At 35.5% G+C, this 13,727-nt stretch overlaps 2 protein-coding genes across 2 annotated transcripts; both read right to left on the bottom strand.

Moving 5' to 3' along the window:
- Positions 1–3,773: 3,773 nt before the first annotated feature.
- Positions 3,774–4,201, bottom strand: BDB00DRAFT_861434 (uncharacterized protein). The gene is made up of 2 exons (XM_053126037.1): positions 4,169–4,201; positions 3,774–4,066 (listed from the first exon to the last, which is right to left on the bottom strand). Exon 2 carries the CDS (start codon positions 4,003–4,005, stop codon positions 3,790–3,792), a length of 216 nt encoding a protein of 71 aa, XP_052972589.1. The 5' UTR covers positions 4,006–4,066; positions 4,169–4,201; the 3' UTR covers positions 3,774–3,789.
- A 672-nt stretch (positions 4,202–4,873) lies between these two features.
- BDB00DRAFT_793526 (uncharacterized protein) lies at positions 4,874–6,903 on the bottom strand (the record flags this gene model as incomplete). Its single annotated transcript, XM_053121222.1, has 7 exons — positions 4,874–4,893; positions 5,204–5,233; positions 5,374–5,403; positions 6,019–6,388; positions 6,465–6,538; positions 6,614–6,674; positions 6,901–6,903. The coding sequence occupies 7 exons, from the start codon at positions 6,901–6,903 to the stop codon at positions 4,874–4,876; spliced, it is 588 nt and encodes a 195-aa protein (XP_052972588.1).
- Positions 6,904–13,727: the final 6,824 nt, after the last annotated feature.

Below are 13,727 nucleotides of genomic sequence, written 5' to 3'. Positions count from 1 at the left end.
TCAGAGCGAAATGAGAGCAACCTATAAGTATGAAAAAAATGAGAAAAAAGAAATGTGGTTGAATCGCCATAACAATTATATGAGTAGATAGCTAAGATGTGACTTAATTGGTAGGATTTTTAGTAGGGCACTGTAGGGTGTTTAGTTGACGAGGAACCCCTTTGAGAAAATAATTCTCCAAAAAAAGTCATCAGTTACTATGTAAAGTAATAATCTAGAGATGTGACTGCTAATTTTGAGCCTACCAATGACTGTACAGCATTTGACTTATATAACAGAATTCTTATCATAGCTCTGTAGTACATCTCATTAGCTAGTAATAGAGAAATAATTATATTCTTTTTAACAATTTATTTTCCAATTTTAAAAAAAAATTCCCATTCAATCACTAATTTATATTATTTTTATTTTTTTTAGATATAATGAAAACTATTAATATATAAAATTTTAGAAATTAAATTATTTTTATAAATAAATAAAAAATTGTAAATATGTATAATTTGAAGTAAATATAATAATTTATATGCTATTAATATAAAAGATACTAAGGAATACTTGGATATAACTTTCTGGGTAATAAATATATTTTAATTTTTAATTTTTTTAATTATTTCTCATAGCTCTGAGAATAAAGTTTTCTCAAGAAAAAAAGCCTATATACTATGTGACTGCTATTGCTGTTTTAGTATGTTGTTGCCATATATGATAGATACATGTACTGCAATTTACAGCACTGTAGCTACAATATTGCACCTTCTAGAAGTCTTAATCCACCTTAAAATAAAGCTACTTTTAGTGATTTTTACACATCCTCTTATGTAATGTCTAAAATAAGCAATGTGACTATCTTCAGTAAAAACATATTTAGATGTATATACATCATCTGTATATGCCTACAAAGTTTTATAGCAATAGCATTAATAATAGATGAGCTATGATCTATTTAAGGATGGATTAACTAAAAAACACCTATATACCAAACCAATGAAAAAACTAAAGCTATATGTCTGCTATTGCTTAGTCCGGGAAAACGTTTAGTCGTCGGGAAAACTAATTACCCGTCTATTTCCTTTTTAGGAAGTTACGTGATCTAAGCCACTTAGTAAGCCACTGAGCCACCAGGGAAATTCTTACAGTCACCCCTTGGGGGCTTAGTAAGTGGCTTAGATCACGTGACTTCCTAAAAAGGAAATAGATGGTTAATTGGTTTTCCCAACGCTAAACGTTTTCCTGGACTAAGCAATAGCAGACATAGGACACTAGACCATATATTGTTATATTATGTAATTTTATAAACTACTTGCTAATTTATAACCTAGAAGAAAGTTATTGCATTAAATTATTATCATGAGATAAAATATTTATCAATTAAAAAAATTTAATTTTAAAAGGCCTATATGATATAAAATGATTAATAATAAAAAAAATAAGATACTCTACATATATTGATTTTTTATTAAAAATAGACTACTATAACAAAAAAAAATTATTTTATTAATAGTTTATCCATAATGTTTTTTAAATCAAGTTGCCTAATACAGGATTTTTCATCTCCTAGCGGACGTTTGAACTTTTATTTAGGCAGAAGGGATTTAATTTTAGGCAGAGTGGACATGAATGTTAATCTGAGTGGACATGAATGAAAGTTAATCTGAATATGAATAATAATTGATCTAGACATGAATGAAAATCGTTCATCAGTGCAATTTATAACGGTATGACACTTTTTTATATGAAAGATGATTATTATAAATAAGCGTACCCAGCAATACTATTGATATTCGATATGACCTTCTTCTCTATATAGTTCACGATCAAGCAAGGACCGCTCACAGTTTCATCAGCGCAATTTATAACGGTATGACATCTTTTTTAACGTGGAAATCGTGATGGATTTTTATAAGTGATGCGTACCCAGCAATACTATTGATATTCGATATGACCTTCTTCTCTATATAGTTCACGATCAAGCAAGGACCGCTCACAGTTTCATCAGTGCAATTTATAACGGTATGACACTTTTTTATATGAAAGATGATTATTATAAATAAGCGTACCCAGCAATACTATTGATATTCGATATGACCTTCTTCTCTATATAGCTCACGATCAAGCAAGGACCGCTCACACTTTCATCAGCGCAATTTATAACGGTTTGACACTTTTTTATAACGTGGAATCGTGATGGATTTTATAAGTGATGCGTACCCAGCAACAATAATATTATTGGTACTTGATATGACCTTCTTCTCTATATAGTTCACGATCAAGCAAGGACCGCTCACAGTTTCATCAGCGCAATTTATAACGGTTTGACATTCTCTTTTATGAAACGTGGGAATCGTGATGGATTTTTATAAGTGATGCGTACCCAGCAACAGCATTACTATTGATATTCGATATGACCTTCTTCTCTATATAGCTCACGATCAAGCAAGGACCGCTCACACTTTCATCAGCGCAATTTATAACGGTATGACACTTTTTTATATGAAAGATGATTATTATAAATAAAGCGTACCCAGCAATACTATTGATATTCGATATGACCTTCTTCTCTATATAGTTCACGATCAAGCAAGGACCGCTCACACTTTCATCAGCGCAATTTATAACGGTTTGACATTCTCTTTTATGAAACGTGGGAATCGTGATGGATTTTTATAAGTGATGCTTACCCAGCAACAGCATTACTATTGATATTCGATATGACCTTCTTCTCTATATAGCTCACGATCAAGCAAGAACCGCTCACACTTTCATCAGCGCAATTTATAACGGTTTGACATTCTCTTTTATGAAACGTGGGAATCGTGATGGATTTTTATAAGTGATGCGTACCCAGCAACAGCATTACTATTGATATTCGATATGACCTTCTTCTCTATATAGCTCACGATCAAGCAAGGACCGCTTACACTTTCATCAGCGCAATTTATAACGGTATGACACTTTTTTATATGAAAGATGATTATTATAAATAAAGCGTACCCAGCAATACTATTGATATTCGATATGACCTTCTTTTCTTCGATGTATGTAGGTGACGATGACGTAATCAGCCGGCGATTACGCCCTCAAGGTAATATGTTGTGGTTTGGGTGACATCTTCAACCATACGGTCCAGGGAGAGTGCATTATAGTTCTTAGTACTATTGACTGCTATTACTCTTAGTCACTGATGGTACTTTCTGATTTTATATACATAGTTGATCATAGAAAACGGGCGCCGTCGATCTCCTCAAGGCAGCATACAATGGTTTGGGTTGGTTTCACGAAAAGTATGCTTCATATTACATTTCTTTTACAAACATACATATTTGATTATAAAAAAAAAGACTGCCGCCGAATTCTGTATGGGAAGGTACTAATGCCGGCAACAGAAAACGTCATGACGTGCTTTATACTTTTTCTAGATTTCTACAGTGCTGTGCCTTTGGAGCGGACTTTGTTTTACATGGCTAGTATAGCAAGCAGAACAATATGTGTGCGCACGGACGTCCATTTTGCGGTATAAAGTATAATTTGATCGCCTGTGGTTTTGTATAAAGCGGTTCTGTAACTGGAAAAAAGGTGCTCTTACAGACACTCAACGTGGGTGGCAGTACGCAATTCGCGCATTGTGTACAGCAATCTTTGCAGCTGATCGAGTCGCGGTGTCAGCGAAAGTGTATGTTATTTTATCTTTGTTGCACATATAAAGTATTTTTTACAACGAACAATGTCAAAGGCAATGTCAAAGTTAACTTTATTGCAATCGGAATTGTACACTGTAGGGCAACACAAATCTCAAACAATTGCGGTTGGTGAATGGTGGAATGAACGGACAGGTACGACCTGAACGGTAGCAAGCTCTTTATGCCCTCCCTTTGTGTATAAAGCGGGTCCGTCACTCGAAAAAAGGTGCTCTTGCTGCCGTGTGAGTATTATTCTTTCTTTGTTGCACATATATAAAGTAGTTTTTATAACGCACAATATCAAAGTTAACATTACTGAATCTAGCATTGCAAACAACAACAGAAGTCTCAAGTCATTGCGGTTGGTGAATGGCAGAAGGAAGAGAAGGGTACAGCCTGAAAGCGTGGGAAGCAAGCTTTTGACAGAAGCCCGTCACCATGATCTTTATTACTACTAATTCATATAACTTTCTTTTTTTGTATATACATAGTTGATCAGTTCTTGGCTGTTTTGACGGTTGTACAGCCACTTTCCAACCACACAACATGCTGCGTTGTAGACTTTGGGCTCTATGGTAACTTCTCATACGGATCTCTGTTTAAATTACCATAGAGCTCTATGCTAAGCGCACATAAACCTATGTCGGACACGTTTAAGCAGGGAAAAGTGAAATGACAGTGACCAAACAATGACCAAAACTTTATTTGGTCAATGACCAGATTTTTCCCAAAAGGAACAGTGGTGGGGGGAGCATTTGCAAGAATGGGGGGAAGGCGATGACCAGAAGACTAGAGGGAAGGCCTGGCGGTGACCGAAAGGGAGAGGCGATGACCAGAGGCGATGACCAGCGGAGAAAAGAAAAGGGGAGGCGATGACCAGGGCCGATGACCAGCGGTGACAGAAAGGGGGAGGCGATGACCAGAGGCGATGACCAGCGGAGTAAAAAAGGGAAGGCGATGACCAGAGGCGATGACCAAAAATTTCCAAAAGCGTGTATGATGACCAGAGGCGATGACCAGCGATGACCAAAAATTTCTATATAGAATTGCCACGGCGATTACTTAGTAGGTGGAGTAGACCCAGTAGACCCAGGTCTACCCCAGGTCTACTCAAAATTTTTATTTGATATTTAGGTAGAGACAAGGTCCAGGAACACGATTTATTATGATGCAAATGCTTACTTACTTAATATGGTTTAGAGATATAAGCCATTTACTATTGAGTATAAGGTATCCTCTACTAAGTAGACCCAGTAGACCTAAGTCTACCCCAGGTCTACTCAAACATTTTATTTGATATTTGGGTAGAGACAAGGTCCAGGAACACGATTTATTATGATGCAAATGCTTACTTACTTAATATGGTTTGGAGATATAAGCCATTTACCATTGAGCATAAGGTATCCTCTACTAAGTAGACCTAGTAGACCCAGGTCTACCCCAGGTCTACTCAAACATTTTATTTGATATTTGGGTAGAGACAAGGTGCAGGAACACGATTTATTATGATGCAAATGCTTACTTACTTAATATGGTTTGGAGATATAAGCCATTTACTATTGAGTATAAGGTATCCTCTACTAAGTAGACCCAGTAGACCCAGGTCTACCCCAGGTCTACTCAAATATTTTATTTGATATTCGGGTAGAGACAAGGTGCAGGAACACGATTTATTATGATGCAAATGCTTACTTACTTAATATGGTTTGGAGATATAAGCCATTTACTATTGAGTATAAGGTATCCTCTACTAAGTAGACCTAGTAGACCTAGGTCTACCCCAGGTCTACTCAAAAATTTTATTTGATATTTGAGTAGAGACAAGGTCCAGGAACACAATTTATTATGATCAAATGCTTACGTACTTAATACATTGTGGAGATATAAGCCATCTACTATTGAGTATAAGGTATCCTCTACTAGATAAACCTAGTGAACCTGGGTACACCCTAGGTATACCCCAATTTTTTTTAAAAGTATAAATCCATTTGATAAGTAAAATATATTTGAGAATATAAGAATAGAAAGGGATAAGAGTCAAAAAGAGAGAAAGGGATACAAGACAAAAGAGACAAGAGAGATCTAATATAAAAGATAAAAAGGGGAGCAGAGAAGAAGATATAATAATAGTATATATAAAAAATCGAAAAGAGGAGAGAAGAGAGGCAAAGGTTCTATGTGATGAAGAAGTGTGATAAAATTATATGGCCTAAATACATGGCGTTATTTGGATATGTATGGGGCCCAGCAGCTATAAGCCAATAGGCAAAGTCTTGTTGTATTTCGATTGCCGTAAGGTGGTTTTTGTTGTAGCCAGCTTGGCGGATAAATTGGGGCTTACGCCGATAGGCTGCCCAGCAGAGACGGTATAAGAGGTCCTCATACGTACCACTGCAGTTTGACCAGTTACCATCATGGAAGATGGTTTGGTTCCACTGATTGGGCACAAGGCATTTCTTACAGAAGCCATCCCTTACTGGCTTGACACATGCAGGATTTGATACATAGTGGTCACCAAAACAACGGAAACATTGACCAATATGAGCAATACACTGGGGAGAGGTTGCATGCTCACTTTCAGCTATGCCAAAAGTAAATAAGCAAGGTATACAGTGATCCTTGGCTATCATCATAACTGACTTGAAATTGTCAGCATCCGATATATACTTTCTCTTTCGAGAAAGACCAAGATATGCGTCAGTAGGGGTTGGCTAAGGAAAGGTGTATACTGTAGATTAGTACTAATGCTGACAGAGTAATAACAAAGATGACTTTGTATATACGTACAATCGATGGTGGTGTATGATCGATAATCCAATCAGTTGAAGGGCGGATAGTAGTTGACGGAGGGAGAGGAGAATCTATATGCAGGTTGGAAGCTTAAGTATCATTGAGAGCATTAATGATTCAAGTACTGAAAAGAAATGTGTATATACCTTTGATTTTTTGGCAATAAGAGCAAAGCTCGACATTACCGTACCCAAAGCAGTTGGAAGACTAATCATTAATGATAAATCAATAAAAGAATAATAATATAAAGATTTATCTATAAAGTAATATCAATATGAAACTACCAAGACAAAAATCATAGATTTTTTATGGAGTTTCAAGGTTATAAGTTACTTTCTCTAGAGAAAGATAACCAAAGAGTCGCGTTCGCAAGTCACGACTTGAGAACTTAAGGAGAGAGCAAGTTACTACCGTAACTTAATATCCTCATTACCATTCCGGGGATGTTTTAATCAATAAAAGATATATTTGTTGATCATTAAAAGTTTTAATTATTAAATGATTTATCAATCTAATGATATAACATTTATATAATTTATCTTTTTTAATCTATATCTTTTTTAAATTTATTTATAAAATAATAAACTTTAAATGATTTATCAATAAATAAATAAAAAATAAATAAATAAAATAAAAAGAAATAACTTTTAAAAAGATAAACTATTTTTTCTTTTCTTTTTAATAAAGGAATAATTAAAGGATATATATTATAAAGGTTTTTAAATTTTTCATATAATTTTTAAACTATAATTCTTACAAAGTTAATCATATAAAAGATTTATCTATAATTAAAGTTTATTCTTCTACTAAATTATAAATTTAAGGATAAAAGTTTATCCATGAATATTTTATTTATGTTTACTGCCGCCCTTCGGTTGCCAAGAAATCGAAGATTTCTGGATAGAGCAGAAGGAAGGAGAAGAAGATATATATTTAAATCAATAATAAAAGATAAAAGATTTACTCCTTAAACGTTTCATCCTAAAATATTATATCATTTTAATGTTCAATTATTATATTTTTAAACTATTATTTATGAAAAGTTAAATATTTGAAAGGCTTTTTCCTTCACATTAATTTTATCACATTTAAAAGATAAACCCCAATTATCTTTACCTATATAAATACCTGTTACTATAAAAGATATATCACATAAAAATGATTTATCAATATAAAGTTCAAAATTTTTAAAGCTATCATTACATAAAAAGGTTGTTTCTTTTTTTAAATCTATTGTTAATAAAGGTGAATTCTTTTCTTCATAAATTCTCGATACAAATGTTTTATCTTTAAATAAAGTATTATCATTATATTTATTTTTGATATATTTTTCTAATTCATTAATAAAGGATAAAAGATTATCAGATTTTTCATTAAAAGATTTTTTTATACTCAATTGAAAGTTATAACTTTTTTTTTCTTTATATTTTAAACATTTAATACCAAAAGGAACTCTCAATAAAGGTGTTTTTATTAATAAACTTTTCTCATTATATTTTATCTTTATAAAATCTTTATCATTAATAAAAGATAAACCATTGATATCCATCATTTTCTATTATAAAGGAAATTCAATTTTAAGGAATTATAAAAAAAAGGAAATACTGGATAAATATTTATCCAGATTTGATCAGATGATCAAATAAATTCCCCAGCCAGTGGGGAATTTTATTTCTCTTTTTTATTTATCATTTAAAAGTCTTATGTTTTCGAATAAATGTTTAACCATTTCAAAGATATATTTGAAATAAAGAACAAAAGTTTTTTCTTTATATTAAGGATAAAAGTTTTACCGATATATCTGTATAGAAGACTAATCATTAATGATAAATCAATAAAAGAATAATAATATAAAGATTTATCTATAAAGTAATATCAATATGAAACTACCAAGACAAAAATCATAGATTTTTTATGGAGTTTCAAGGTTATAAGTTACTTTCTCTAGAGAAAGATAACCAAAGAGTCGCGTTCGCAAGTCACGACTTGAGAACTTAAGGAGAGAGCAAGTTACTACCGTAACTTAATATCCTCATTACCATTCCGGGGATGTTTTAATCAATAAAAGATATATTTGTTGATCATTAAAAGTTTTAATTATTAAATGATTTATCAATCTAATGATATAACATTTATATAATTTATCTTTTTTAATCTATATCTTTTTTAAATTTATTTATAAAATAATAAACTTTAAATGATTTATCAATAAATAAATAAAAAATAAATAAATAAAATAAAAAGAAATAACTTTTAAAAAGATAAACTATTTTTTCTTTTCTTTTTAATATAAGAATAATTAAAGGATATATATTATAAAGGTTTTTAAATTTTTCATATAATTTTTAAACTATAATTCTTACAAAGTTAATCATATAAAAGATTTATCTATAATTAAAGTTTATTCTTCTTGGTAACTTGAGAGTCTAAAGACTCTGCAAGTATCTGCCGGATGCATTTTGATGCCAAAATGACATCATTAAATGCTTGCCACGGAGATAGATGCCGGTTTACCCTCTTGAGACTTTGTATCTGTCTTTTTTGGCGTTCAACATCAACAAAGTACAGACAAAGAGCAAGAGAACCATTGCGACCAGCGCGACCAGTTTCTTGAGCATAATCAAGGATTGATGCAGAGCCGCCAAGGTGAATTACCGTCGAGATGGTAGAGCAATTGATACCGGCACCAAATGCACTTGTTGCAACTATAATCTTTAGATCGCCGGAAACAAAGGCAGTGGTTCTTTTATGTTTTTCTTCCACTGAAAGATTTCGATGGAAGTATGATATTTGTGTGGTGTGGTGCGGTAGTGCTTGTTTAAGCTTGTTGCTAATGGATGTTGTTGCATCTACTGCAGAGCAGTAGATGATCGTTGAAGATGGTGATGATGATGGTAAATACTGAGCTTGTAGGTGTGATATTGCTGCAGCTTGCGGATTAGTGGTGTTGATGATTTTATAACAGAGGTTTGGTCGCATTGACGGCTGTCGTATGATTAAAAGGTCTGCGCCAAACATGTCATGTAAGTCGGATTCGAATGATGGTGGAATTGTTGCGGATAAAAGAAGGAATGGTACGGTGAGTGAACGGAGGAAAAGGAGTGTATATAATACCGGACGGAATGAACGCCATGTGATTGCTGTATGCACCTCATCAATTACGACTCGGGCTAGCTGATTATGGTCGTTTATTTGCTGCACAATGTTGAGGAACCGTTGACTGCTAGCATGTTCAACTTGGACGATGATGATGTTAGGCAAGGGGTGCTGTATAGTGATATCCGGAGTATATTCTATTACAGACAACCCAGCTTGCTGAATCCGGCGTTTCATATCGGCCAAAAGTGCGACAAGTGGGACAACGACGACTGTTGTCAAGTGCGGCTCGACTAGTGCAGGGACAAGGAATAGCAGGGACTTACCAGAGCCTGTGGGTTGGATGGCAAGTATGCTAGATTTTCGGGAGATGACGGTGGTGATGAGCTGTGCCTGTTCAAATGAGCGGAAGGAAGGCGACAGCGAGTTGGTTGCTTTACCAAGTGCGTTAAGCAGCTGTGGTGTGACAGGTGATCCTACAGTAGAGAGCAATATTAATTATGATTTTTTACATAAGATCAATGCAAAAAAGATATACCTTGCTGAGGTGCTGGTGATGCGGAAGTAGTTTTTGACTGGCGCCTATCCAAGTCATTTTGCACTTGCAAACGGTGTTGCATCTCGAGCAATGCAACGTTCTCAGCAGCAGCAACATTTGCCAGAAATTGTCCGTGTTGGACAGCAACTCTATCCTGCTCCGCCTGCGGAATAGCACCTGGAAAGAGATGACGCCCAGGGCCGACACCTATAATTGACGAGTGGTGAATACATTTCAATGATAGGTTGTGAAAGTATGAGAACAAAGATAATATACCAAGAAAATCATGCCACATTTCTGAAGCAATAAAGTACTCTTCTATTGCTACAGAAGAGAGTGCATTCGAGTCTGTTGTTGCCTGTGCATAATTGTGTGCGGCAGTTTTTGACGAGTGGCCTGCCTACAGGTCCACTGTATAATTTCTGCCGTGGTGTGCGAGCAAATGTTGAATATAGTAGCGTGAGAATGCGACGGACACATGGCGATAATCTTGAAAGCTCAAACGAGAAGGAAGGAGCAGATGCCAGCGGGCTTGAAAATGCGTGCGGAGAAGGTCGGCTGACATTTTTGCACCGTTGCGCACAAAGAAGTATGCCATTGTGTCAAGCATTTTTTGGTTTGAATTTGAGCATTCATAAATGAAGAGGCTAGCGAAATAAATAGAGTTAGACATTGCATGGTAGACTTTTAAAATGTAAATACCTTTCTATGGGACGGATGAAGGTGATATAGTTAAGAAACAAGCGGACAAGAGAGTGAGGGATAAAACGGGCAATAGCTTGGTCGCGTTGTTTAATGTTACGTGTTTTCTGGTATGTTGTAAGAAGCATCAATGTTTGATGTTCATTTGACCAGTATAAGTTGCGTGTTGCGTGTGTCGTATTTTGTAATAAAGTGCCTTCTAGCTCTGTGGCCCGAGCTGTTTGGCCGTATGTGAGGTGCATTAGCATAAACAAATCGCGTTGGATTTGTTCAGCTGTGGTGATGTAATTTTTAATGGCGGACAGATTGTATGTAGTGCTATTATTACTTATATGTTGAATATAAGTACGGTATAGGTGTGGTGTGCTGTGTATGTGGTGAAGGATGTGGCCAAATTGATGCCGGAGGTTGTTTTTTGGGTCGGTAAAAAATGAATAATTGATATCACGATTGTTGAAATCGTCGTACAGATGTATGGTTTGTTGTTGCGGAATTGAAGGAGGTTGTTGAGGTCGATGTTAAAGGTGAGTTTGTTGATGTTTTGCTGTATACTGGTTTTTAAGTTGGTGACTAGGAGACGCAAATCATGTACATGAATGCGCTCTTCGTTTCGACCATAGCAAGTGACAGATGGTTTGTGTGTGGTGTCCATATGATTTTGTCAGTGACAAACTCTGACGAGTCAGAGATTGACGCAATCCGGCTGTATTCAGCAATAGCAGCATATGCAGACGACTTGCCATCGATCAAGTAATCTTGGTAATTTGTGGTAAAGCTAAAAAAGAGTTTGTTATGCAAGTGTGGAAGGTTAAATGTAGAATAGAAAAGCAAAGAACTTACACTGTAATTAAGTTTTGTTTGTGTGGTGTGTAAATATCGTTAAGTAAAAGTAAGCGGAACCAGTACTTGACTTGGGAGATTAAAGGTGCAATAGAGGTTACGTCTTTAAATTGCCCATTAAACTGCAAGGATGAAGCAATGACGAAACGAGCAATAGTATATCCATTGGTTGCGACATCAAAACGTTTTTCTTCTTTCAATAATGCTATCCACAATTTACAGATTTCTGATTCAATCTGTGCGGCAGTGTGTGTGATAATTGGGCTGGATTGACATTTGTGGACAGTGTTGCGATATTGGTGAGTATGGTAGAAATAGTGGAAGACCAGGTACCCAAAACAAAAGACCAGTGAGGAGAACGACGGATGCGAAGTAAGAAGGTTAATAGATTGGCGCCAGTTTGGGTATACCGTTGGATAGTGGGCCGCTCAAGTTGGTTGAATCCGTGATCAGGGAGTGGTTCGGAGAGTCTAAAGAAAAGCAAATAAGTTAGAGTGGATGACTGAAACAAAGTAGATAGTTTCGACACTTACTTTTTCTGTTTAAGATAACGACGAAGGGTATAGTCTTTTTGGGAATAGAGTTGTGCAAGCGGACAAAAAGCTGCTTATTAACTTTTGCTACAACTTTTAGTACATTTTCCTCTGCATGGATTTTCTTTGTTAAATCGTAGATAGTGACAGGGATGTTTCTTGATGTGCGATTAGGATGTTGTTGTTGGTGTTGGTTGTGTGCTATAAAGAGAATAGTGAGCAAGTTGACAATGCTATAATGTAGAATAGCTATGAAAGTAAAAAAAAGTACCTGTTTTCCACTGTTCGACAATGTCATACCACTTTGTGTGAACAAAAAACCATGGGATAAGCTTGCGGTCGGTATCAACGTTTGACGTTTGGCCAAAGGCAGGTTCCAGACGAGTAAAAGCATTGGCAATGATTGCATGATTGCTTAATACTGATACATCTGGTGCAGGTACAGTGACAGTTGGTTGCTCGGTTGGTGCAGCTACTGGCAAATCACAGTTTTTACAGTGGCGCTGCATTACTTCAAAGTTGGTAGACTTGAAGCCACAACGGCAATGCACATAGTGCTTGGCATCAACAAGAAGTGTAGTTACTTTTCCTATAAAGTGATTAGTATTTCAATGCAATATAAATGGTAGATGGTATAGGAAAGATACACACCATGATCGTTTGGATATTTAACATTAACTTTTTTCTGGTGTGTTTTGCGAATGTGTCGCTTACGAGCAGATTTTGAAGAAAAATATAAAATGCATTCATCGATACCGCAAAGAATACCAGAATGCTGTGTGGGTTGCGATGTACCAGGCTCTGTACTATCGCTTTCACTACCGCTGTTGTTACTAGATTCACTCTTTGAACCACTAGATGTTAAGGAATGTACTGAACGACTAGGGCTATAGTTACTGCGCTATCTGTATGTTTGCATCGATAATGTTTTGGTGTAGACGGTGGGTGAATGACGATGTTGATGAAGGCAGAGCTGATTGGTGATAGATGCCTGGGCGGAAAGTGGTGTAGACGAGATCACAGGAGCTGGACGTCTTTTGAAGACTATAAGGATGTAAAAAATTAGAGATTGTAAAAGAGTAAAATGACTATGGATACATACTTTTGCTTGGAGTACCCGGTTTGCGATTATCTGAAGTGTTTTGAAAGTTTGACGATTGAATTATTTTTAGTAAGTAGAAAATGAAATTGTGAATACTTTTATAAGTTTACCTTGGCTGATATCTGAACGCTCTGAAATTGCAATTGACGACTTTTGGGTAGATTGCAATACCGGTTGCTGTGTACGTACAGCACTGGGCTGAGCCCGGAACTTTCCTTTTTCCAAGGCAGAACGACGAGGAGCAACTAGAGACTGGTTTATACGTGCACCAGAGATACCAGAATGAGCATTTGCACTGGAGAGCTTGACTCTACAACCTTTCTCTTTTTCAACAAAGGAGGGGAAGCAGTCTTGGGAGCTAAAAAAGAAGTGCATTTTAATTTTCAGAGAATGAGATGTAAAACATAAAACAAAGTAAGAGAGAGACAATAATTACGAGAAGCAGCCTC

The sequence above is a fragment of the Zychaea mexicana genome (assembly GCF_025766255.1).
Source record: "Zychaea mexicana strain RSA 1403 chromosome Unknown BDB00scaffold_197, whole genome shotgun sequence".
In the NCBI taxonomy this organism is placed as follows: Eukaryota; Fungi; Mucoromycota; class Mucoromycetes; order Mucorales; family Lichtheimiaceae; genus Zychaea; species Zychaea mexicana.
Note: the sequence above shows the minus strand (reverse complement) of the source record. Positions and strands in the feature narration are given on the sequence as shown.

Bases quoted from the DNA above. Each gene is read 5' to 3' on its own strand.
- BDB00DRAFT_861434 (XM_053126037.1), bottom strand. From the start codon at position 4,005: ATGCTAGATTCAGTAATGTTAACTTTGATATTGTGCGTTATAAAAACT.